The 25004-nt window shown below is 40.3% G+C and overlaps 1 protein-coding gene across 1 annotated transcript in view; it reads right to left on the reverse strand.

The window, feature by feature from the left end:
• Positions 1 to 676: 676 nt before the first annotated feature.
• snx29 (sorting nexin 29) overlaps positions 677 to 25004 on the reverse strand; it is a 145146-nt gene continuing 120818 nt past the window's right edge. The window contains exons 20-21 of the mRNA XM_071463453.1: positions 12638 to 12777; positions 677 to 3053 (exon numbers count right to left, since the gene is read on the reverse strand). Coding sequence (XP_071319554.1) covers positions 2927 to 3053; positions 12638 to 12777 — 267 coding nt within the window. The 3' untranslated portion in view covers positions 677 to 2926. The remainder of the gene's footprint in view (positions 3054 to 12637; positions 12778 to 25004) is intronic.

Below are 25004 nucleotides of genomic sequence, written 5' to 3' on the forward strand. Positions count from 1 at the left end.
AAATCCAGTGTTACTCACCAAAACACACCGAGTTTTAACAGATGTGCTTAGTGTACCTGTGTCCTCATAAACATTTGCAAAGCTCAGTTTTTGAATATCTTAAATCCTACATTGTTTACCGTCCCCCTCTTCTCTTCCTTTGTTGGCACATTGTAACACTTCTTTTTGTGTGTTAGTGCTGCTAACTATCCATCAGCAGATTAGCATGAAATAAGCAACAGGACTGAGCATACAATCAATCAAAGTGGTGACCCAAACTTGCAGTGAAAACATTGTTCCATAGTGCTACCAGTGGCCAAAAACTCCACAGCCTACCTTTGAAGCTGCCTTTAGGGTTTAGCTGGCAGCTTGAGGCTAAATTAGCCGCTACAATTATAACACACCCAAATCTCTGACCAAACTGTTGGTGGTCAGGTTGAATTATGGGTAATTTAGGTGCCGGGTGGAATGAAAAAAGACAATATTTATCCTATTTTTAAAACTACCCCTCATGAACCTGACAATTTTATATGAGTGCAATGCGAAACTGGTGGAGAGGACTTTAAAAAACAGCTTTCTTTGAAAGACCCTCTTCATAATTACTGTACATCACCACAAATACAATGTGGGTATTGTGCAATGAAGTGGTCACACAGCCAAACTGATCCCAACCTTTGCTGTAAAAGAAACGTCTATGAAAAGGCTACTTGTTTATTGTTATGGAGAGACTATGTCACAATGTTGTTCGTCAGTGATACACAATATATTATGGTGCTGTGGGCTGATTTTTCTAATACATATAAGGCAGTGCTACACCTACAATATCACCAGTTGTACTGTTTTACTGTATCACAGCAGAAAATAGTCTTTAATAAAAAGAATACTCATAGAAATTCATGTTTAACTTACATTATATGTTTTCGACAGCAGTGCCATTTGTCAGACTGAGAAAAAAAAAAAAAATAATGTCAATGTTGTGAAATAATTTCCTTAGAAGGTTTTGATACTACATCTTCTTTTCTTTCCCATGTTGTTGAGTGAAGTCTGATAACAACATTTATTTGACAACATCCTTGTGAGAATTTCCTGACAACGCTGCACAGTGTTTACCAGTAGTTGGATACACGTGAGGGTCATTTCTGTGTAAGAATAACAACTTAATTAAAACCCACAAGCTTTGTTTGTTCACCTCCCTTCAATGACAGTGAACAGCGTTTACCATTTTTGCGAGCCGACCCTTTGATTCAAGTTTTCCAAAACCTTCTAACACAATCACTCCTTGTTTGAACATAGTCTCTGACTACTCTTGGGTAATCAATACATATGCATGAGCTTCTGTTTTACACACACTTGATGCTCAGCAGCCCTCTCCTTGCACTCTAACAAGCAGCTTTTCTTCAAGTGTTTAGTCATCGTTAAAACATTCATTTGCAACATAACGCTGCGTTAAATCCTGCTAAGACACATTAGTTAAACCATCTTTAAACACTGAATTTTTCAGTGCAGCCAGTCGACCTTTGATGAAGACCTTTATTTATGTGACGCACTGGGGGTAAACCCACAGCTTACCCATCTTAATGGTAAAATTGTGTTTCCCTTCCTTTCTCATCAAAAAACTCTGACATAAACTCATCAGATACATCACAGCAGGTTTTTTAAAGTGATGTAAGATGCGGCTATGAAAAGAGAAACTGTTGAGAGGGAACAGGAAGGAATCCTGCTTCTCAATAAGGAACTGTACTCAAATTATTTGGGAGGGAGTGTAGGTAGAAAAAGGGGACAGGGATATGTTTTGGGCTTTTTTTTTTTCAGAAGAAACGGTAGTGTGAATTTAATGAGGGAGCAAGGGAGGGTTTTTAATGTTTACTCACTATGAATTAATATTTTAGTACTTTATTTTGCAGGTAAACATCTGACACAAGTCAGATGTAAAATTGTCCTGTATTGTAATTCAAGTCTGTCCCTTTTTTGAATTTTCCTTTTGTAGCTATTTATGGTGAAATAAACCAATACCATATTTTTAAGTCGTAGTTAAGGTACAAAGAAAATGTTGATTACACTTTTGCGTTTTCAGCAAGTGAAATATTTTCAAACCATCTCTAACCCCCAATAATTTTCATACAGTCCCTAAGTGATTCAGGTTTTATCAGTGGTATTTAACCCTAACGCTTTCATATGATCACTAAGTAGCATCTAAAATTATAATAATAATGATCATAATTACTGACATTAAGAGATGTTAACATATGCTCTTTCTGCAGATTATCTGTGATTGCTGTAATAATAATACAACAGAAGTAAGAAAAAGGAATGCCCATTGCCTGGTGGTCCACGCCAGAGACTGTGAATTGTTCGTGTCTAAAATGTAATGGCACCATAACGCTGACACATAAGCTGAAAAAAAACATTCAGTCCCCAAGAGGATGCTTTACCCCTCCTCACCGTTCAATATACCCTTCTCTCCCTACCCAGAGCAGGAAAGCAGCTACAAAACACTGTAGGCACTGTGACCGTGATACACTTTCACTACAAAACTGAGCAGAGTAAGAAAAAAAAAACACATCCCCATCATCTCAGTGTGTTTGAGATAAAAGAGAACAGTCCAGGCTAGTCCATGTGCAGTTTACAGAGAGTCCTTTGGTCTCAGTGAGGTAAGAGGTGCTGTATGATTGGGTTCATTGATAGGCAACCTCAGGGGATTTATCCTTTACTCAGCCAGGCAATGCACAGAAACATTTACATATCCACCTAGAGAGAGATGCGATGTGAACGCATCTATCACCCCTTCCTGGACTGAGGCTTTATTTTTCTGTAAGGCATTGAAGGTCCGTTAGGCGCCCTTAACGTCCTCACGTACTGTGAGCCAGTGTGTCATAGTTCAGAGACACGGGAACATTGGCGTCCTCTGCCTTTACAGTGAGAGATTATTAGTTCAAAGGCTCTGGGGTTAAAGGTCTCCACTCTGAGGTTCTGGTCTGGCTTCCTGGTTGCGGCTGCGGCCCAGTCTGGGGAAACGGGAGGAAGTTTTGGATCGGGGCGTCTTGGCTCCACCGTCATTGGCCTGGGGTGTGTCTCTAAATGAGAGAAGATAATGGAAGGAAAAGAAAAAAGTCAAGGACTTTAAATGAGCATCTGGTGAAGTTTATTACCAAGTTTATTATTCAAGCAAACCACTGATGCTGCATCTGGAGGCTGAAATGCATCATTTCCCTTCTGCAGGAAGATTTTTTCCTGGACCAGACATTAGCGAAAACAGCAAATGGAGAAGCTTTCATCAGCCAAATAAGCTGAACCACAATTATTCTACATTACTGCAAAAACATTGTAGCAAAATGGCACTGGATCGAAATGACTATTTAGTTACGTTTTCTACATCTATCAAGCTTTTTTGCTCTTGCACGGGAAATGTGGTGGCAGATTGGCTAGAAATGATCAGTCTGGTTTTTTGTGTACCTCTGCCTGAAAGCAAAGACCCATTGACCAAGACTTTGACGCAATAAGTGACTGTTTTTAGGTTCATGAGTTAGTCTCTGGCTGACTTTTTAATGTTTCCGGCGGACTCATTTTTAATAGGAAACCTGTACAAGGGGTCGGTAGACATGATATATGATATGATGTATTTTAGAGGTAGTTAGTTATTATTGTAAGTATGATTAAGAATGCTTGTTTTTCAAAACAGTACATTTCACCTACTTTTAGGATGAGCATTTTAAAAAAATCTATTTTAAATGCTTGTTAGCGCTTTTATATACAAATTATTTATTTGGTATGTTACTCAGGACATTAGAAGCCTGGCAAACGGCTACTGTGTGCCAGGCTGTAGTGGTGGTACTGGGATTGTGCATTGAGGATGGGATATGCTACTCTATGTCAAGTTGGAACTGTATTCATAACAACGCAGACTGTCCGTTGTGTCCGTTGTGTCCGTCCTCTCTGTACTGTATTGTTGGTCTTATATGTTCAATGTTATGATGGAAAGTGGCAGCGTGTTGGTTCTATTTGCCCGAGACAAACTTCCTTCTTCTGGGACAATAAAGTTAATCTCATCTCATTAACTGATGTGTTTGGCAAATGTGGCGGCATCAGAGGAAATAAACGTCAGCGCAGAGCCGCTAACATTAGCCTAAACTCCGAAAGCATCCAGCTATCACACACTGATGAACTACTACACAGCGGATGGAATAGTTGTGAACCAATGTAGCTACTTACTCATGTGAAGTATCAGTGTTTAGGCTTTGTTAGTGACACTTGGTCTCTACTAAGTGATCTAGTTGCACGTGGTAATGTTTGCAGCCTCTGTTAGAGCAGATAAACACACAGTTTAATCAACTTCTTACTTTTGCTTTTGGCTAAACAAAAAGACAGCGCCCTACAAACTCTTTAAATGTTGAGTATTGCTTAGTTCAGCCCCATTAACATCACTTCAGCATGAGGAGAAATCCACTATTTGACTGGCCATCCGTGCCTGATAGCAGCTGCTAAGCTACACAATAGCTGTTCAGGGGAGGGATTTAACAAATGGTTAACTGAAAACATCACAATTTCTTGCTTTAACAATGTTATATGGAATTCATTTTCTAGCTTTCAGTACCTTCCTGCCCTCGGAACCAGAAGCCATTATTTGTGACAAAAGGAATCAAATTATAGTCATTTCTAATCTTATGATGATGTTTAGGCTTCTCATTACTCAGGAGGAAATAATCTTGGCCACTTGATGACATCATTGCCCTGGTTACCCTGACGACCGTCTTCACAACATGAACCCCTGATCCCTGAGTCTTATCTGATAGCGATGAGGATGAATGAGAGACACTTGTGGAAGGAAGGAAATGAAAAGCAGGGCGAGCGAATGCCTGGAGTTAAATGCTTTTTTGTTGTCTGGAGCGCCTCATGTTCCCCTGCCCTGCCTTATGATGCATTCATCCCCAAAACGGCGACCTCTCACCTGCTGCCTGCGATGGCACAGTGACTCTTTAAAAAGGAGCGGTGAGGTCAAGTACTTTTTCCGACAAAGGAGTTTTCAATAAAAATCAAAAACCGCGAAGAGGCAGACAGCATCTCCCAGCTGATGTCTCACTGGCCTCTTTAATGACACACCCCAGCTCCTGGAGCTGTGATTCAGCTTATCTGGGACATCTGGGTGGTCCTGTGATAAGACTTTGATTCCCACGCGGGCAACACTTGTTAAAAATAAATGCACACATGGTGAGGTGCTTTGGCTCAAAGTGTCACTGCCAGCCATATGCTTTCATGTGAGGCAGCAGGGGCTAAAAAAGCAGCACAGTGAGAGCGCAAGTGAGGCTGCGTCGTGTGAAAATAGGCTGAGACATGGAGGAGACAGTTACAGCACGGTTCCGTAAGTACAAGGAGAGATTCAAACTTAAGGATGAAAAATGTTCGGCTGCAAAGCATCTGTGTCATAACTATCAAGATCAAACAGTTTCGGAGTGGGAGGGTGGGACCAGCCAATCGGGGGAACAGCCTGAACTTTGTTAAGATGATGAACATTATTCCTTCTCATCTGGCACATGATGTACATTTAGCAGTGACTGAAGTGCCACTTACTCCTGTATCTCCACCGTAACCAAAGAGATTCACTCAGGTGCACTCACCATTTGAATTTGACCAGGGTTGGCCAAACAGTTATATCAGCAAAAATCCTACTAAAGTGGGGGCAGCATACAGAGCTGAAACTGCAAGCCATCTCATTTATTCGTATCAAACTGGGTAAAGGAGCTAAATGTGCTAAAGTAATTAGGCTTATAGATTTATTTTCCGGCCTTCAGCGTGTGCTTGTCCCCAATTTGGACATGATATTGACTTATGGAGGATAATAACTCTCCCAGGCACTGCTGGAATATTAATAATATGACTGCAGAGGAGCACAATTAGAGTAAACAGGTACACAAACACAAGCATACATCCAATTGACTGTCTAACAGTAAAAGGTAGGGTGCAATGAATAGTGCAGTCTGAATAATAAACTATTCCCTTTGCATTTGCTGTCACACACACACACACACACACACACACACACACACACACACACACACACACACACACACACACACACACACACACACACACACACACACAAACACACATTTCAGTCCACCTCTTCAGTAAAACCCACACGCCTGTGCACAGGTAGACCCAAATAAAGTGTTTCAGCAATTTATTACCACAATAAAAGGTTACATGCTCATTCTGAAGTCAAACTGCCTCAAACTGCTCTTGACAGCGAGACAAAGGTCTGCAACACTTTTCTTTCCGAGGCAAAGGGTCAATGAGCCGAGAGCCCGAGAGTGTGTGTACTTTGTGTTCTGGGTAAACCATATAAGCGTTGAGGTGGAGCTGCATACTAAGTGGTGGCAAATCTGAGGAGAGGTGTGACCATGTTGCCGCTCCAGACAAGTGAGGAAAATTGCAGCATAGTCACAAAGAGATCAGTGTGTGGGCCATCGAGCACAAACAAATGCTGTCTGTTCCTCAAATATAAATTACAGATTAAAATGTGTTAAATAAAAAGCTGGGTTGATGATGATCATCATTAGCAGTAAAACAGGCTAACAGCATGCTAATATATAGCAGGTATAGTGTCTACCTGTCTTAGTTCAGCGTGTTAGTTTACAGTTTGCTAACAAGCACTAAATACAGAGTAAAGCTAAGGCTGATGGGAACGTCAGTAGTTTGAAGGTATTCAGTAATAAACTAAAGTATTAGACTGATTGAATGATTGATGATGGTGCTAGAGGAAAAATTAAGGGAGCAGCAGAGTTATTACATCCTGAGGGGAACGTGATCATCTGCATCAAATTTCATGGAAATCAATTCAGTAGTTGTGGAGATGCAGTATTTCAGGCTGGAGTATGACATCCCCAGAGCCACACTGCAAGCATGGCTGATAACAATTACCAAAATACTCACTGTCAACTATATAGTTTGACAAAAGAATCCCAACTCGAGGTCTTACTAGCTTTTTGCATGTGTTCTTGCTCATGTCGGATTAAAAGTTTAGAAGTCCTAAAAACACATCATTGAAACCATAATAGTGTGCTGTCCATGATAACCGAGGAAACACCTGCATCATCCCACTGATAAAGTCTGTGTAATACATTTGAAAGCTCTGCAAAAAGCAAGCAAGTGGCCCTTGAGGTGACATTGTTCATTGTTCCAATTACAAAAAAATGAACCTTGAGGCACAAATATATCATTTCAGGTTCATATTCGAAAACCGCTGTATCATAGAAATACACGTCAATACACGTTATGTAAACTGTATTGTGCAACTGAGTAATGCACACCAGGTAAACTGACTTCAGATAAGACTGAACTTGAACCCTGTTTATTTCTCCTGGGAGCAGTTATTTGATTCTGTAAAATCACAAGATGTCATCCACTTTTACCTTTACATCTCGTCTGCAGAATATCAGTGTGATCCAATAGCAGCATAAAGGTGTCAGTGCTTTTGTCAAACTACTGCTCAGTTAAATCAAAGCAGCAGGAACCCTTCCAAATATGTTTCCTGCCAACTCGCATCAATCTAACAATCTGGTTAATTATGACAGAATCCAAACAGAGGATTGGCATGTAAAATAGTTTTAAATGACTCAATTTCAAGCTCATATTTAAATGAAAGGAGTAACCAATTTGGCTTCGTAACAGGAATATTGTGGCTGAAAATGACATAATAATTAATATCATTGCCCGTTGCTACACCCTGTTTACCATCAATAAGGTGTTTATGAGATCCATCTGGCCTTTGAGGACAGAGTGTGTCAGCAGAACCTCAATATGCCTTTCCATCTTTTTCCTCTGTCTCCTCCTCAGACCAACTTTCTTTCCCTCCATCCTCCACTGTCCTTGTCCCTTCAGTTTCCTCACCAAACTGCTTCCTGTCATTTTCTCTCTTCCCTGGCTCCTAATTCTCTCAATGCATCAGAACATCTGTCATCTCATATCCAGAGTCTCTTCACCCTTATATAGGCTTTGCCATTGTGTCACAAATCTGCCAGCAACAACATCTGGTAGCATCATGGAGGTCAAGAGGATAATTGGCTGTACACTAATAATAACGAAAACATACCAGCCATGAAGAAATAGAGGCATTCTAAAAATATCGCCGGCAAATTTTCTAGGGATGGATTCATTTACAGTTGTATTGTTCAGTGAAGAAATGAATGTGTTTGAATTATACGTGGTATTACGTCCATTAAATTAAATTAAATGTACAGACATTCAAGTGTCCCTTGAAGGTCGTTCACAAGGAGCCACATTTGTTATAACGTGACGTTCCTGAATAGTAAAGCTGTGTACAACAAGTCTGAAATTTCTTTACATAATTATGCATAGTTTTTGTTGATACTACATATTCAACATAATGAATTGTATGTTGTAATTTTTCAATTGTTATTTGCATCATCAAATAATCAAATACAGAAATATTGGAATGTAAGCTAAGCTGGTGTAGCTGCTAAGCAACTAGAGAGACATGTCAGCAGTTTATCCACAAGTACATTATTTACAGCCAGGTACAAAATAGGGTAATTTGATTTTAATAGCAGATATGGTCACACAGTTATAATCAGAGCTTAAATGTTACATGTAACAACTTTAGGGATAGCCATTTTTCAGAGGTAAATAAAATATAGATAGTATAGACACACATTTATCAAATATAAAACTAATGTTGGTTAGTGTTGATGCTATTTACAGTTATGATGTGGCATAGCACAGTAATTACTGTATATAACTGAAAAAAGAAACTTTTGACCCAAGTTTTTAAAGAAAATTTAATGAGGTAAATGAAAAATTGAGTTTTTTGAGGAACACCTGGAATATGAAATGCTGAAATATTTTAGTCATAAAGATATTGCAAAAAAGGATGATTTTAGACCCGTCTATGCATATAAGCATTGATAGGGACAGGTAATCTACTAAAGTATGATTTCTAATTAATCTCCATTGCATCTGCACCCTCTACACCTCTCTGCCAAGCCCTCTTACTAAGTTCATGACCAGACTAATCAGGCTTTCATCCCTCAGATGTTAGAGCAGCACAGGTTTGATCATATTAAACTATCAAACATCATGACAACACTGGCAGGCCTCAGAACAACTTTATTACAAAGGGACTCCGGCAAGAAACTAGAATATTGCGCACACACACACACACACACACACACACATACAAGCCAGAAATATTATGGTATGCTGATCATGGTTGATCCACTGTCGACTGTAATTCCACTGAGTCATGGAGGTAAAATTTCCACTGTCACTACCAATTACAACAGGTGGACAACAAGTCCTTAACCATCAGCTCTCTGTCAGCTGCCAGCACTGAATTTCATCAAAGGCAGACGTGTTTGCAGCCTCTCTGCAACATGTTACATGATGCTCAAGAAGTTGTTTTGTCACTTTGCTGTCGTCGTTTCTCTTTGCATCATTTCAACTTAAGGCTTACCATTTCACAAGAGGATACACAAGAAAAAGTATCACAGAGGTTGTCCAGTATCTCCTGCTATTTTGATGTTCAACCTTTCTTCGCTACAAGTTCACCTACTAATACTGTTACTATTACTATTCACTAGTAAATGGTACACAAGCAGGAATTCACAATCATAAACATGTGCGGTAACTGTGCGAGAATAGATGTACATTCGTTCAACAGAATGAATGAAGGCATATTAAACACTGAATAACAATATTTCAGGGTGCAAGTTTCATGAAAGAAAGTGAAGTCTCAAGTAGACTTTGCCGGCTTGACACTCTAATATTTCATGCCATTCAAAGACGTGCAGTAGAAAGGTTTCTATTTCAGCTCGGAGATATGAGAAAGAGAGATATGATTATTAAGCCTCTCAGGGCAGACTAAATAATGAGCCTGCTGTGCTTTGGAGGTTCATACAGGCCTTTGTGTCTGCTACTCTTATTCTACTGGACGACTGACTCTGGAGACTTACCTCTCAATTTGAATTTCTCTCTACTTGTGCTATATGGAAAATTGATTTTTCCTGTGCTCCTTGAAAAAAGGTTTTTCAATTCAGTTTCGTATTTAGTTAATTAAACACCAGCAAAGCTCCACCCTGCTTCAACCTGAGCAGAACTCTAACCAGCCAGTCAGTGGAAACAGCTGTGGGAGTGTGAAGTTGAGGTCAAGGGGGCTGGTTTCACTGAGACAGACTTTGACTATAACTTAGATATAACAAATGGTCACACTTCAGATAGACATGTAAATTCATCTGTTGCACAAAGCACTTAAGTTTCTGAGTATCTTAAGCTGGACTGTAGCACAATGCATTCTGGGTAAATTAAGGCTTTTTTTCAAAATAAACCAAGGAACTGCATCCAACCGCTTGAACAGTTCATCCTACAGGTACAAGGACATTTTACGTGGGAAATGAAGTGAAGAGTGTAACAATTAAAAGAAAAAATCTGATTTCTGGTTTCTAACTCTTTCCCTTCTCATTTCTCTCTCCCTAACAATGTTAGCAAACCACAAATTACGCACACACACACTGTTTGTGGTTCAGTGTCCTGCCCACAGGACACTTTAAAATGCAGACAGGAGGAGCTGGGAATCAAACCACCGACATTCTGATTAGTGGGCAACCTGCTCTACCTCTTGAGCCGCAGCTGCTCAAAAAAAAAAGCTACAAAAATACTGAGCTTGAGCTCACAAAGACTGCAAACGGACTTCATATGTCACAGATAATGTAGAACAGGTAGCAATAGGAGGAAGTCCTGTATGGAAATAATACGGGGGAGAAGAACCACACACCTCTGGTTTACTTATCTCTGATTTATCTGGGAAAATCCCTGCAATTACATGTCGATGTGCACATGTGTTACCATAGTTACCAAATCAGCTAGGATAATCTTGCAGATACTTAAGAGATCACATCTTTGACAGTTCCCACGATCAGCTGAAAGATTTAGTAGCTTCTCCTTTGAATTTGTCATAAAATCACAGATCTATCGACACTGAGATGAATGAGAGAAACACATAAACTGCTCCTTTTTCCACCAGAGTTGAAAAGAAATGAAAATTATTTAAAGAGGCTATAATTACATAAAAGTTCCACACTGTCAAACTCATACTCCAGACAAACAAGGGGCAGCAGATTACCAGAAAGTTGGGCTGTCCTCTCTTATTGTAAAAATCACTTTGGTCACCCTCAGGCTGAGCTAACGTTAGCTTGAATAAATCTAACCTCAGCATCGGGCCGTTGTTGACAAACCTGCATGGACTGGGAACTGGTGTTTTCCACAGAGGTTTTCTTCCAATCTGATTATGGAACTGGAAAGTTGTTTTCTTCAGTTATTGTTAGACTGACAATGATGATTTCACACCCAGTCTGCCCAGTCAGAGACAGGGTGGATGCAGTGGTGGCAGTGAGGGTGTGGCCGCTTTGAATGACAGGTGGGTGAGCGTATGCCAGTCTCGGCTCCACACACACCCCACCTCTATGCCTATTTTTGGATAAGCCGGGAGTTAGGCTGAGTCAGGCACTGCCATGACGGCGATGGTGGAGCAGCCCAATCTGAGTTTCAAAACCGCTCTTGAGAAACCTATGTGTGACATCACTGAGGCTACATCCATCTTTAAATACAGACTATGATCTGGACTTGAGGACAGACTGGACAATAAAGTAACTCACTATTGCCTCTTGGGGTACAAAGTAGTATTACAATATCGGATGAGCTGGAGCTAGCTGCTTAGCAACTAACTAAGCTAACTTCAGTATATACCTCTGCAACTCACTACATCTTTGACATAAAGTCAAAACATGGTTAATCTTGGTTCATTTTTGAATGTTCTAAACTGAAGTACTTATTTTACACGTTGCCCCTTTAAATGCTTTGAAGAACCTACATCTAGGTCAACTATGTTGTTGTTGTTGATGTTGTTGGTGTAGCCTGATGACTCAGATGTCTCCAGAGAGGAAATGACATTCCAGTCAGACGGTGTGACAGGTCACGCTCTCTGACTGCAGTAGGCAGAAACTGATGTGAATATTGACAGGAAATGACTGGAACATCTCATTCTCAGATGTAGCCTGGTAGGTAGGTGGGAAGCCGAGGCATCATGCACTTTCACGCTTGCTAGTCGGAGTGTGTGTGAATGTGTGAGAGAACATACAGTGTACGCTCTATGTGTGAATATGAGTGTAAAACGCAGGGAAACGGTGAAGTTTGTTTACAAGGGATTTGGCATTTTCAGTGACATTAATCCTCCCTGTTTGCATCCTCTAACAACTACTACACAACAACCGTGGCAGCTAATTCTTTCTCAAATGTTGTAGATTAAATTGCTATGATACATACAAACTATTGCCAAAAATCTGACAGGCAGTTTGTTCTTGTCGATGTGTGAGGATACAGTGGGAGTTCTACATTTTCAAAAGAGGTCAATAATGTGGATTCTGCCATATTTTAATTTGCTGTGGGCAAAAAACAACTAAAAACTGTCATCTGATGATATGGATGTATAAAGTTACACAAATATTTTGATTCCACTCACAGACAGGAGCACATGTGCTGGCATCTTTTACCTGACTCTCTCTCTCTCTCTCACCCACATACACACAATTGCACGTGCATACATAAAAGCTTGGATCCTGTATTGAACACATGCCTGTGTGTGTCCACTTACAGACAGAAAGGCAGAAGAGACAGCAGGGTCTCTTTGGTGGGGCGGGCCGTGAACTCCGGCAGTGTCTGGATCAGTTTGTTCATCACCATGCGAAGGTAGCACTGCAGCTGCTTCCTCCTCTCCTCCACAAACTTGGCATCCTGCAGACAGAGACAAACAGAGCAGGGAAACACAGAGAGGTACCAGTTAGTTATACATGAAATGACACTTGGAGAGGCTGATGTTAAAGCTGCAACATATTCTACATCTACTTATTCTACTGACATACACTCTACCTGGTGAGCCACTGCTACATCGTAATGTAATCCATGTATGTAGAAGGCAACCACTGACAATGTCTTTTCTCACAGCAGACAGAGCTCATCAGTTTACTGCTCATTGATAAACTTTTCACTTGACATTACATTATTCACAGCGCCTGTTTTTTACAAAAACTAATTGCTGAAGTGCAAGTCCTGTCACAAAAACTCTGTTGTTTACGTGTTCTTGGCCATTTTTAAGTGGTTATACACAAATTCTGGAGCTTTCTTAGTGGGTATACGGCATATATATGCATGTCACATAGACTACATCACTGGTTCCCTCTCACGGTGCCATTTTTGGCCGCTGCAGTTTGCGGTGTAAAAGCTCTATTTGCCCCCTTGTATACTGCATTCATAGCACCAAATAGGAGACAGATAGAGTTACAGTTACAGGTGAACTGAATACTAACTGATACACCACTGAATGACAGTGTTGTTCTGTATCTGCTTGGTGTGTAAATACTGAACTGTTTGGTAACCTAAAAGTGCTGTGAACCTAAAAGTGCTGTGTGTGTTTATTACAACTTTTTTTGCAGCTTCAGTTTTGGTTTTACAGGACAAGACAAGCTCATCCAGGAACAATATGACATTACTACAACAAAATCCAACTGGAAAAGAAGCATGAGCAGTCCATCATCAGACGGGTTGTAAATAAGACAGCAGCTTAGATGATCTAAACCAGTTCTGAGGGGCAAAACTAAAAGATAATGAAGCTGAAACATTAGTAAAAAAAGTTTTGCAAAAGAAAACTTTACAGGCACAACTATAATAAGAATGGACAGTCTGTATATTGTGATGGATGTCACAGCAGGCATTTTGGGTAATAATTTTGTCCTGCATAAATTCAGCATAAAACATATCTGATCATATTACACATTATGTGTTTGTGTTTGGTTAACAGAGCTTAGTCATTTAATTTGGTGAGTAATGTTTTTTTTCTGATTCTTTAAAAATCCTCACACTGTTTATATGTTTAAGACATTTTGCTTCCCTCAGCTGGAGGCTCATCAAGATGACTGACATGTATCGTGGTTTGAGCAGCCCAGATCAGGGGGAGGAAGGTGGGTCTAAATAAAATATGTTGCCTCGGGGCAATAAGTTGCGTACTGTGGAGATAGGAAGTGATTATGTCTTGTTACTGAATCAAATCTTGCATAGAAGTTCCCTGGTATGTGCCCCTCTGGGTTTTCCTACTGTCACTACAAATACTGTGAGGTAGCAGTTAAAACCAGAAGCATTTTGAATTGTCCACAACACTGCCAATGACCAGACCTTCAAATCCTGAGTCTCTCATGAAAAGCAGTTCTTCACATTTAATAAAAATCATGCATTTTTGAGGATTAACACACCCTAATATTTGTGCTTATTTTGTTATTTGGTTGCTGATATTGAAGAAAAACCAGGCAGAGTCATTTGTGCCTTCAGACCCCCTTCACTGAGGGACTGTGAAGGCAGAGGCACAGGGCCACATGGCTGGTGTTAGCATAGCTAATCAGTGTCCAGCACGGCTCAGAACAAAGCCTGGGCAATGCTCCGCTTTACTCTCTGGTGCTTGGGACTGGAACAAACAGCCCATGTAGGAGGCCAACATTTTCCTGTTTTTGAAACGACTGCTTCTCTTTTGAAGTAACCCCCAAAAGAGTTTGCCTTGTCTTAAAGTACGCATTTGTTTCTTCTGTACAAGAAGCATGGACTCTTTGTGGCACCAGGGCTGAATGGCTACACAACATGCAAACATGGGAAATATGAAAAATAAAGGGTTGCTTTATCAAAAAAAAAAAAAAATACTGCATGTAGTAACTACTTTTTCAAAAGCCAATTCACAGTTAAAGCGCTGATAACCCAAAGCTGATGTCGGTCCACATTCATTAATCAATGAGTGCAATGAAATTATTCCTGGTTAATACATTTTTAACATCTGAAGCCCATGGGGATTTCTTGCATTTGTCTTCAACAAGCTACGTGTTTTTTCCTGGAAGCAGTGACATTCACACTTGTGCTACTAGCAATGTTTTTGAAATGAAATATAATGAACAATAAGACTGCACGGTCCCTAATTTGAAAACTGCCTTGCAGCAAGGCAGACAATACAATCTGTAACAGCTATAAAAGAGATAAAATAAAGAAGCACGAATAATAATAATAATAATAATAATAAAAATAACAATAATAATTCATACAAAAAGCAGCCATCAGTGAAAAGTAAGATTTGTGAAACAACATTACATTTCAAGCCCGATAATTTTGGTTTGATTGGCGAAAACAACAAATAGGGGAATTAATTAGTGTTGACTTAAACTATTACAGTCCACAATTGTCATACCCAGGGAGACACGGGTGCACAATCAGCAGCTCATCAGAGTTTTTTCCATGTTCATCAAGATTTTGTGAGCTGTCAACCTCACTTCATTTAATACAAACTATGGTGATCAGCATTTTCTTATAACAGAAGCAAACAAATAATCTGGGTGAAAAACAGTTTAAACTGATATTAAATTGGGTTCTAGTAATGAGGCTTTATTACACTGTGCACCTTCAAATCTGTGATTTAACTAACCGGAAGGAAGAGACAGTGTCGGCGTACATAGATCTGTTCCGCCAACATAACCAATCAGTAGGAGTCACTAGTGCAAATGTGGAAATGATCCCTCAATGGCTTCCCATTTGCAAATATGGTCAAAAGCCAATGGTACTGCTGTAGATAACTGCACCCAGGACTAGGGCAACTTCGATAGTTCATCAAGAAACAACTTTTATAAGAAAAAACCCACAACTCTTAAAGTTGTCACTGTCAAATGTGATGCCACTACTCTACCAAATAAAAGCTTATTCAGCCCTAACACTTTAATGTTATTGCGCCATAGTTCTCCATCAGTGACTGCATGTGGATCAATGTGTCCAAATAAAGCTGTGTGACAACAGGTAGAAAATGTGGTGAAAGGAATTTCAACTCCAATTTAGATTCAATTTACAGAGGCCTATCTGCTGCCTCCTGCTGTATATTTACCGTATATTCACATTCTGCCGCTCTGAATCAACCAAACATAGGGTAGATGACACACAGTACAGTGTCCACAAAGAACTTTTAGAACAGAGGAGTAGATAAGAGGTTCGCTGTCACCCAAAGTAGTAGATAAGTATGTACATTCAGGCGAGTAGGAGTGGATAACTGAACTCTGCTTCATACAGGGTGAAATAGACACTATAGGAACGGGTAAATCTGATGTGTCAGATTAGGCTGTGTCTGCCAGCATGGGTTTCATGCTATGTCAACACAATAAGGGACACCCTGACTGCTTTCATGGATGTCAGAGCAGTAATAACACTAATGGACATCATGACAGATTCATCCTCTTGTGGAGAAAGGGAGGAAGCCTGAAGAGGCCAGGTGCTGTCTGCTGTTTGCACAGGGGAATGAGAGGGCAGAGCAGAAACCACTGTGGCATACTGATGCAGGTACAAGGCTGATACTGTCCTCTTACATCTATCTGCTTCCATGTAGCTGTCTCAACACTGCTCTCCCCGAGTTTCCTCCCCTCGCTCCCTCTCTCCCCTTCCACGCTGCTGAACTGATATGGCATGAAGCCTAAACCAGTCTATTATTATTTATCACATTGGAAAGTGCATGTACCAGCACATACAAAGCATCTTATGGCCTACTTCTGTCTTCACCGGGATTTACATAAATTAGTTAAGACCTAAATCTGTTTGAAAATTTGCAGCTAAAAACCAAGCTAAACAGCTGTAACTGTGTAGTTCGTGCAATTTGGCTTTGTATTACTGCCCAGGCTGAAGTGACTGCACTGTGGTGTAGTCAATTTTGAACTCAAAGCCCAACATTGCACTTAACACACTCTCTGCCAACCAGACAGCCATGGCATTATTTTTGTGCGTCATGTCTGAGCATGCAGTCGGACTTTCTGACTGTATTTTCAAACAAATCAGTTTTTACCAAACACACAAATTATATTTTGAGGGGAAGATATTTTTGAGCAAAGAAAAACTTAACCTGAGCAAACAAAAATCTACTCTGTGTTGATTGGTGATGAAACAGCCAACCAGGATTACTTTATCCAAGACTGTGATTGGCTGGTTTTGTGGAACACTGTAACACTGCACAATGTTATTAAAACTGAGTGAGAGACATTATTATTGTGCATTTATGTGGATAATAGCAAACAGGGAAATACATTTATTGAGCGCAGAATAGATTTTTGTTTGCTCAGTTGTACTTTGCTCAAAAATATTTTCTCTTCGAATATAATTTGTGTGTTTATGTGCAAAAATTACTTGTCTGTGCTCAGGAAGTCCCACTGCTCAGGAATGAGGCATAAAAATAAAGCCAAGGACAGCTAAAGCAAGACAGCTCTATTGAATTAAAGCTTGGTGGTGAGATAGACACAGCTCGCCTTAGCTACTTTAGCTAGCTACCACTAACTTTACTTACTTGTTTTCCTAAATTAAAAAATACGCAATTTGATAAGATGACATCTTGGCTCATTCAGTTAAGGTATTCTATAAAATTACATGATGCAATAGTGAAGCTAAATTTAGTCATAATGCAGGAAAAAACCCCATCTTAACCTGCTATGAGTAACTAGCTTAGCATATCTCACTAGCTGCTATCTCAGCTTTTGAAAAGGGGACTTTATGAAATATGGTGCGTTTTAGTTATCTTAAAATCCAATACTTTAATATGTTAAATTGTAAAATAACTTATTATATTGATTTCAATGTCAGTATTAGCAGTGGACAGACACCAGGAGAAATACATGTAATTTAAATAAGATAGGCTGTAAATAAAGACAATCAAGTCTATTTTCTTAAAATAAACTTTTTTTTTAGTTAAAATAAATAAGAAAGCTGAAAGAACTAGATATTGCATTTCCCATCACATTCTGTGGAGATTATCCAAAGACAGAGCGCAGTATTCGCATTTTTTAGGCATTATGTAGGTTTTATGACAAAACCTTAAACCCTTTTTCTTCACTACTTCTGTAGTTAAGACTCTGCCTTTACAGGGCAGATGGTTTATGGACACTTCCTTCCAGCCAGTCTTGCTCCCTTCACCTCTAGATGTCATAAATGTCACGGATTCTGGCTGCAAGATAGGACACATTGCTACTGTACATGCTTATCAGCAGCATATGTTTACTAGTGGTTATGTGCACTAAATGTACCGTGATATAGGATCATGAAATGGTCATATAAAAGCAGAAAGAGGAACTAGGTGTATATACACAGCACACGCGCACGCGCACACACACAGCAGCTGAATGTCACTTCCCAGAAAGAGCAGATAAGCAGGAGAGGGGAGCTGTCAATGGAAGAGAAGCGTGAAGTAGTCACATATGCATCCGGGGCTCCACAACTGCTCAGTGAATTTACTGCCAGCGATATGCTATTCAGCTTTGGGGGAGGAAAAAAACTCCAAATATCACATCAGAAGAAATAAATGCTGCCTGACAACAAAACACTTTTAGAAGTGAAAAGTAACTGCACCCTATGGTATCAACCACCTTTTTCTCCCATAGAAAATCAATGCTTTTGATCAAGACCTCAATCCTGCATGAAAAACTAGAATGACCGTGTTTACAGTGAAATAGATTCCTGTTGTGGCTTTTTTCTGCTTTGTGCCTCTACAGGTGGAAAGAGAGGAAGGAGGGTTGTAAGGACGTCATGTGCTGGAAGTCCCAGGCCAAACTCACTGATTGTATAATAAGCTGCTGTCTTAGCAAATCAGATACATGTTATAAGCAGACTGCAAACACGATTTTAATAATAGGGTTTTCCAGAATGTAAATCTGGCCCTTGGTGTGTGGTAGCCATGTCCTGGAAACAAAAAGTTTCTCAGCATCACTTGTGCGATCGAAATAAAACAAAGAATCTTCCGGGTCACCACTTTAAATAAGAAAATCAACCCACATTCTGATTTGAACCTGCAGCCCCCTTGAATTAAATGAGAATGGATAGCATTGGTACGCGCCGACTGGAAAACAAGGTCAACACTTTCCACCAAGTCAGCCCACACTGGACCACAGCGGGGCAGAACAGCCTGTTCTCTCAATGCTGCGTTTAAACCCACACCAAACCATGGGTCCAGGCCATGCATAAAACATCACAGGCAATTCAGGAATGCTCATATAAGACCTCCACAATGTCTCCTTGTCATAATTAAAAGCATGAAACATGTATATTGCATAATATGTGAACAAAACATACTAAGACTTGTGAATAATTCACTTTGTAGTTGCTGATTAATTAATCAGGGCGGCCTTGGCGCTCCTCTCCCTCTCTCTTTGTATGTAAAGATGGGGCGACTATAGAGGGCAAATGGTAGTTGTGTAAGTGCCATTGTTCTGGTGTAATTACCCTTTTGAGCTCTTATATAATGTCACTGTAATCAAAATGATGACAAAAGCCATAAAGTCTCATTGGCAATGTTGTAAATTCCACTTGAACAAATATCTGGTATTTAAGAAAGTGTCAATAAATGACTTTAATCATTGTTCTCCTCTGGCCTCTTCCCCCTTGTGTAAATGTCATCCTGTTTAATTAAGTGTTTCTGTGCAGATTTAAATATTATATTACTGCTGAGGGAAGCGCATGACTGGCTTATAGGAATGATCACTTCTGCCTTCAGTAAAATAGACAGGGAGAATCAAACACAGCATAACACGAGATAATCAAAAGTCCAATCCTGAGAGGGACAGAGATGATGCCCACACCAAGACTCACTGTCACCCAAGACCAAGAGGCAACCACCTGAGCTGAAAAAGGAAGCCAACACTGAAGAGGCAAAAACTGCAGCTCCTCGAATGGCCACCTGAGGGTTGACCCTCATGTTAAAACGCCCAACTTTACAACAGAAATACACGTTTACAGCCTGGTACAACAAACCGTTTTGATCTCTAGAGCTAATTTCCTCAGGATCAGGCTAATTTCCGAGCCAGAAGGGTTTGGATGTGATGGTGAAAACGTTTGGAGAAATGATCTGAACCCAGCTCTAATACGGTGTAAAGTGATCAGGAAACACAGAGATTCAGTTAGAGGCATAGACTGTATGTAAAAATGGATGTAGACTCCGGGTTTGAAAAGTGAAGCCAATGCAGAAGTTGCCTTAAACCATTATGCTATCTAACAACTATCAGGGGGTGACTCCACTGGTTACAAAAAGAAGTCCAATAGTATTGAAGTGTATGGGAAAATGGCTCTACTTCTCACTCGATTCATTACTTCAGTAAATGTTTTCCTAATGAGTTTATGGTCTCAATTGTTAGTTTCAAGTCTTCTTCAATACAACATGATGTTCATTTTTTAAATTATGGTCCCATTTAGAGGAAAATAGACCATAAAGCAGGGTATTCATTAGGGCGGGGCTACCATGTGATTGACAGACTGTACCACACAAGGCGACCTTCCTGACAATCAGGACACAGTACAGAGCAGGTCACATCCACCCCTCACTCCTCCTCAGCCCCACCTTCTCATCCAAATATGGTTTCTTCTGGTTTCAAAAAACCAAGATGGCGACGGCCAAATTACAAACTCGAGACTTCAAAACGGCAGTTCACAAACCAATGGGTGACGTCATGGTGGGTTTCCACCGGGTTAGAGGCTACAAAAGTACAGAGTGACTTGTAAAAACAGGTCTTTCTCTCTGGTCCCTGACACAGACAAATACATCGCAGGTGTTACCAATCAGGACTACAACAACACAGACTGGTGGTTTGGGATATCTTCTACACATCCTATCTGACTGCTCACTGAACACAGATGTGCTGACACCTGGTAACCGGTCACCTAAAAATGATTTGACACTGTGTCTTTTCCAGCTTGGGCTGGTATCGTGGGAAGTGTCTGTGGAAACACAACACAGCAGCGTCACAACTGTGCAAGACAGTCACAAAACTTTACAGGTGTGTAGTTCAAAGATGGGCGTGGTCCAAACCATGAGTATTGGCTACTCATATAATAATAGAGTTATTACTACACAATTACATGAGTAGTAGTGATCTTGTCGCAACATGGTCTCAAGTCTCTCTTTTTTTTTCTCTGTTGCTCCCTGGAGAGAAAAAAAAACAAAAAACAGTACCTTCATTTGCGGCCTTGAAAGAAAAAAGGGGGAGAGAGATAAAAGCGGCACCAAAAATGAAGCGATTTTTATCAACGCCTAAGGCAGTAGTGTAGCTTCAGAGAGCAGGAGGGGAGACAGTGATACAAGTGGGCAAATGAGAGAAATTGATATTGAGGGAGGAGAACAAAAAGAAAGGCAAACGCCTTTGGTCATAAGCCATGAAATCTGGATGAGGTGCGACCAGTGAGAAAACCTGACAGCTGGACTCTGGGGTCTGAGAACAACATGGTTTTGATGTCATCATTCTGCCCCCTCCCTGTCTCAATGTTAGCATCAGGAGGAATTTGACAGGCGCGACTCGGGAACATTTAGCCTGTATGCTTAGCCAGGCCCCTGACAAATCAGCTGTCACAGACAGCGTGTGTGCATCTGTATCTGTGTGTGTTTAACATCATCTGTATTGTTAGGTTACGCCTGGACAGTCTCGCCTCAAGCATTTGGAGACGCACAGAGGGAAAGTCTCATCGGCTCATTAACAGGACACAGACGCACAAATGAGCGAAAGAGGCAAAGTCTTGACGGCGACGAGTCCTCGCGGAGCCGCAGCTTCCACTGTCAGGGGTCAACTCTGCCGCTGGCTGAATGAAATGAATCTAAATGCTGATTCCCTCAACAGTGTTTACACATTGCTAATTATATAGGGATAGCTTAAGGTGTCCTGTTTATAAGCTCCACAGTCCCCAATGTTAATGAAGGGTTGTGTTACATACACACGGCCCCCACCGTGATCTGCAATCTCACAGAAACTATTAAACACCATGTGGGTGGGAATGCTGGAAGAGTAAAATTATTCTAATAATACAAAGTGATTAAAAGCAATTTCAACACAACAAAATTCTCATCTGCTGAATGTTGCAAACAAAATCAATTCTGAGCTTCAAATCTCGACCCTGGACACAGAAGTTGACAAAATAATACAATCGAGGTCCATTCAGTAGCTGTTCAGATGGTTTTGGTAGAATCACACATCACACCAACATCTTACATTTTAAGTCTAACTCAAAGGAAACACAAGCATTTTAGTCCGGCATCAGTCCTTTATTAATCCTGAGGATAAATGAGTGAAATGTTTCTCAACTGTAAACAACACAATTTCACAATTTTACTAGTCTCGCATTTCCAGACCACTCTCCACTGCACTGTATCAGCACTGCACCTGTCATCATTCTGCTAAAAACATGTTAACACTTCAAACCAATCAAAATCATCTCGGGGCAGAGCTGAGCCCAGGGTGCAGCGACGGTGCCCCTGCAAAATATTGCTGCAGGGGGACTTGTCTTGGTGGAATATTTGCATGTGGGGAGGTGAGATCGGTCATTAAAATGGCCGATTCTCCACAAAGAAACCTGCAAAGATGCGCGTCGACCGCGTGATCAAATCTTCCAAATTCAAAACTTGCCATTTTCATCGTGTAGGTTGCTCGGAGGTTGTTGCTGTCTCCCGTACTGAAGGTGATTTTGAAAACGGTAACAGGCAGGAGAAGTGGACAGGGAAGGGAGTGCCAAATAATCTGACCTGGAGTTGGAGCTGTATATATTAAAATGTGATGAACAAGTCTCTGTTCTCCAAAATGTAATCATTTCCATATTATTATGCTGCCCTTTTCAAGGTGAACTTGAGGTAGGATCAATCCTGAAAGCTGTGTATCTTTGCTGGTCTCTCTCTCTCTCTTTTCTCCTCTCTCCTCCCCCCACCCCCCTTTTTTCTCTTCCTAAACCCAACCGGTCGAGGCAGACGGCCGCCCACCCTGAGCCCGGTTCTGTTGGAGGTTTCTTCCTGTTAAAAGGGAGTTTTTCCTCCCCCCTGCCGCCAAGCGCTTGCTCTTTGTGGGAACTGTTGGGTTTTTCTCTATAACAAAGTAAGGTCTCGACCTTACCCTGTAAAGTGCCTCAAGATAATGTATATTATGATTTGGCACTATACAAATAGGAAAAGAAAAAGTGGATCCAAGATTATGCAAAAAAACTATTTTGGCATCTTATGATATTTGGCTGATTCCAAAGTGGCTAAAATAAGGTGTTAGTATAAACTGAAATAGTAGCAGGATAAACATGGACAGCATCAGCATCTTTAGTCGTGTATCAAATGTCGTTGCAGCTTGACCTGGATTGTAGGCAAGGAGCTCACTGCCTACAAGTAACTAAAATATCAAAGCAATATCTTCTTGGTCTAGTCTTGGCATGCATCAGCACAAACTCATCACATTTTGCGCAGGTTCTAGAAAAACTTACAGTTGTATGTACTGATTGAGAAGTAGGGAAATATAAGTCTTTATATAACTCCTAATCCAATTTTTCTTCCCATTACACTTAAATTACAGTGTAAAATGTGACTTAACAGCTGGAGATGAAGGTCTGATATTCGCTGAGGGTTTAAAAAGGTCTCTATCTGAAAAAAGTTATACACACACTGTCACACATACAGTATGTATGGCATATTAAACCCCCATCTTGTCAGATATAACATGATTCATGTGGAGGGTGCTGAAGTTAAAGCCACGTGCAGGTAACAGTTCAGTGATCCACCTTCCCTTCGAGCTCCTGTGTTGCACTAGTGATGAATCCTGACGTCACACAAAGGCAGGAGATTAACTCAACAGGCCAATCACAAAGACAAACTGCCTGAGAAGTCAGTCAAGTGTTAACACAGATAATCTCAAAAAAGTAAGTGTGAGTGTGTGTGTTTTTGTGTGTGCATGTTAGCTGTTACATGTGATAGGTATGTGCAAACATTTTTTCCATACGGTTCCTTGTGACATAAATCCATAGCATAGCAGATGATCTTTGACAACTTTAGCTTTGTTCCTCTCTGAGCTGTCAATCATTATGAAACGTGAATGTGTGTGTGTGTGTGTGTGCGTATGTTAATAAGCAGGCAAAGTGAGAGTCCTTGGCATGTACAGTAATACAGTTAGTAAGGGGGTTGTGTGCACACGTTTCCCTTGCTTCCAAATGTCCACTGACAGTTTGTATGTTTCATCCCAACCAGAGCAAACCACAGCAGAGATTCACTCTACAGTAAAACAGCTTTTGAAGATCTCTCCCTCTCACCCATTCCAAACATTAACATTTCTCCATATATATATATATGTATATATATATATATATATATATATATTATATTGCAATGGATTAAAGATCAAGAGCTGCAAAAACATAAAGACAGAGATGAGAAAACTATAAAAAATACAAGAACAAAGACAGACAGTAAATGAAGTCATTATATAGTCAAAATATCATCATGTATTGTGCATTTCCTATGCATGTGTACCTTTTGGACGACACTATTTACTGATACTCCAATACTCCAACTCCAACAATTTGTGCATTAGTTCCATATGCATCACAAACTTGTACAAACCTTCAAGGTGTAGGTTTTGACTACTTGTAACACTTACAAGGACTCACACAGTCCTGCCAGTGGTTTCACACTATTCAGCCTCAAAGAGTAACAGTAAATATCAATGCAACTTTCTTTGTTTTCACACATTTATACAAAACCGCCCAGTTTTAGGACAATGCAGCAGGACAGGGATCCAGAACATGCAGACAAGGCAAAGCAGGAGATTTTTATGGCCAAACAGTGGCCAGTGCTTGACCTTCCAACACAGTTCTTATTTTCTTTAATAATAATAATCTATAACACTACAAAAATTAAGCTCTATTCTTCAGGAATGATTTTTATTTTATTTTTTATTTAAACTCACTTTTCTTTCACTCTTCTACATTTTATACCAGTAATTTTAGCTCCACTTAGACCTACTTAAAATGTCAGTATTTCAGTTTGAGTCAAACGTCTTTGTACAACACTTCCCCTCTGCTTGATAACAGCAGCACTGCTCCCCGCTTCACCTGAAGAAGGAGTCACTACAAAGTACTCGGACAGAGCCAGAAGCAAACACTGACTGGACTGAAATGACAGAGAAACT

The sequence above is a fragment of the Trachinotus anak genome, unplaced genomic scaffold (genome assembly GCF_046630095.1).
Source record: "Trachinotus anak isolate AG129_WGS33_773 ecotype Australia unplaced genomic scaffold, CSIRO_AGI_Tana_v1 ptg000025l, whole genome shotgun sequence".
Classification (NCBI taxonomy): domain Eukaryota; kingdom Metazoa; phylum Chordata; class Actinopteri; order Carangiformes; family Carangidae; genus Trachinotus; species Trachinotus anak.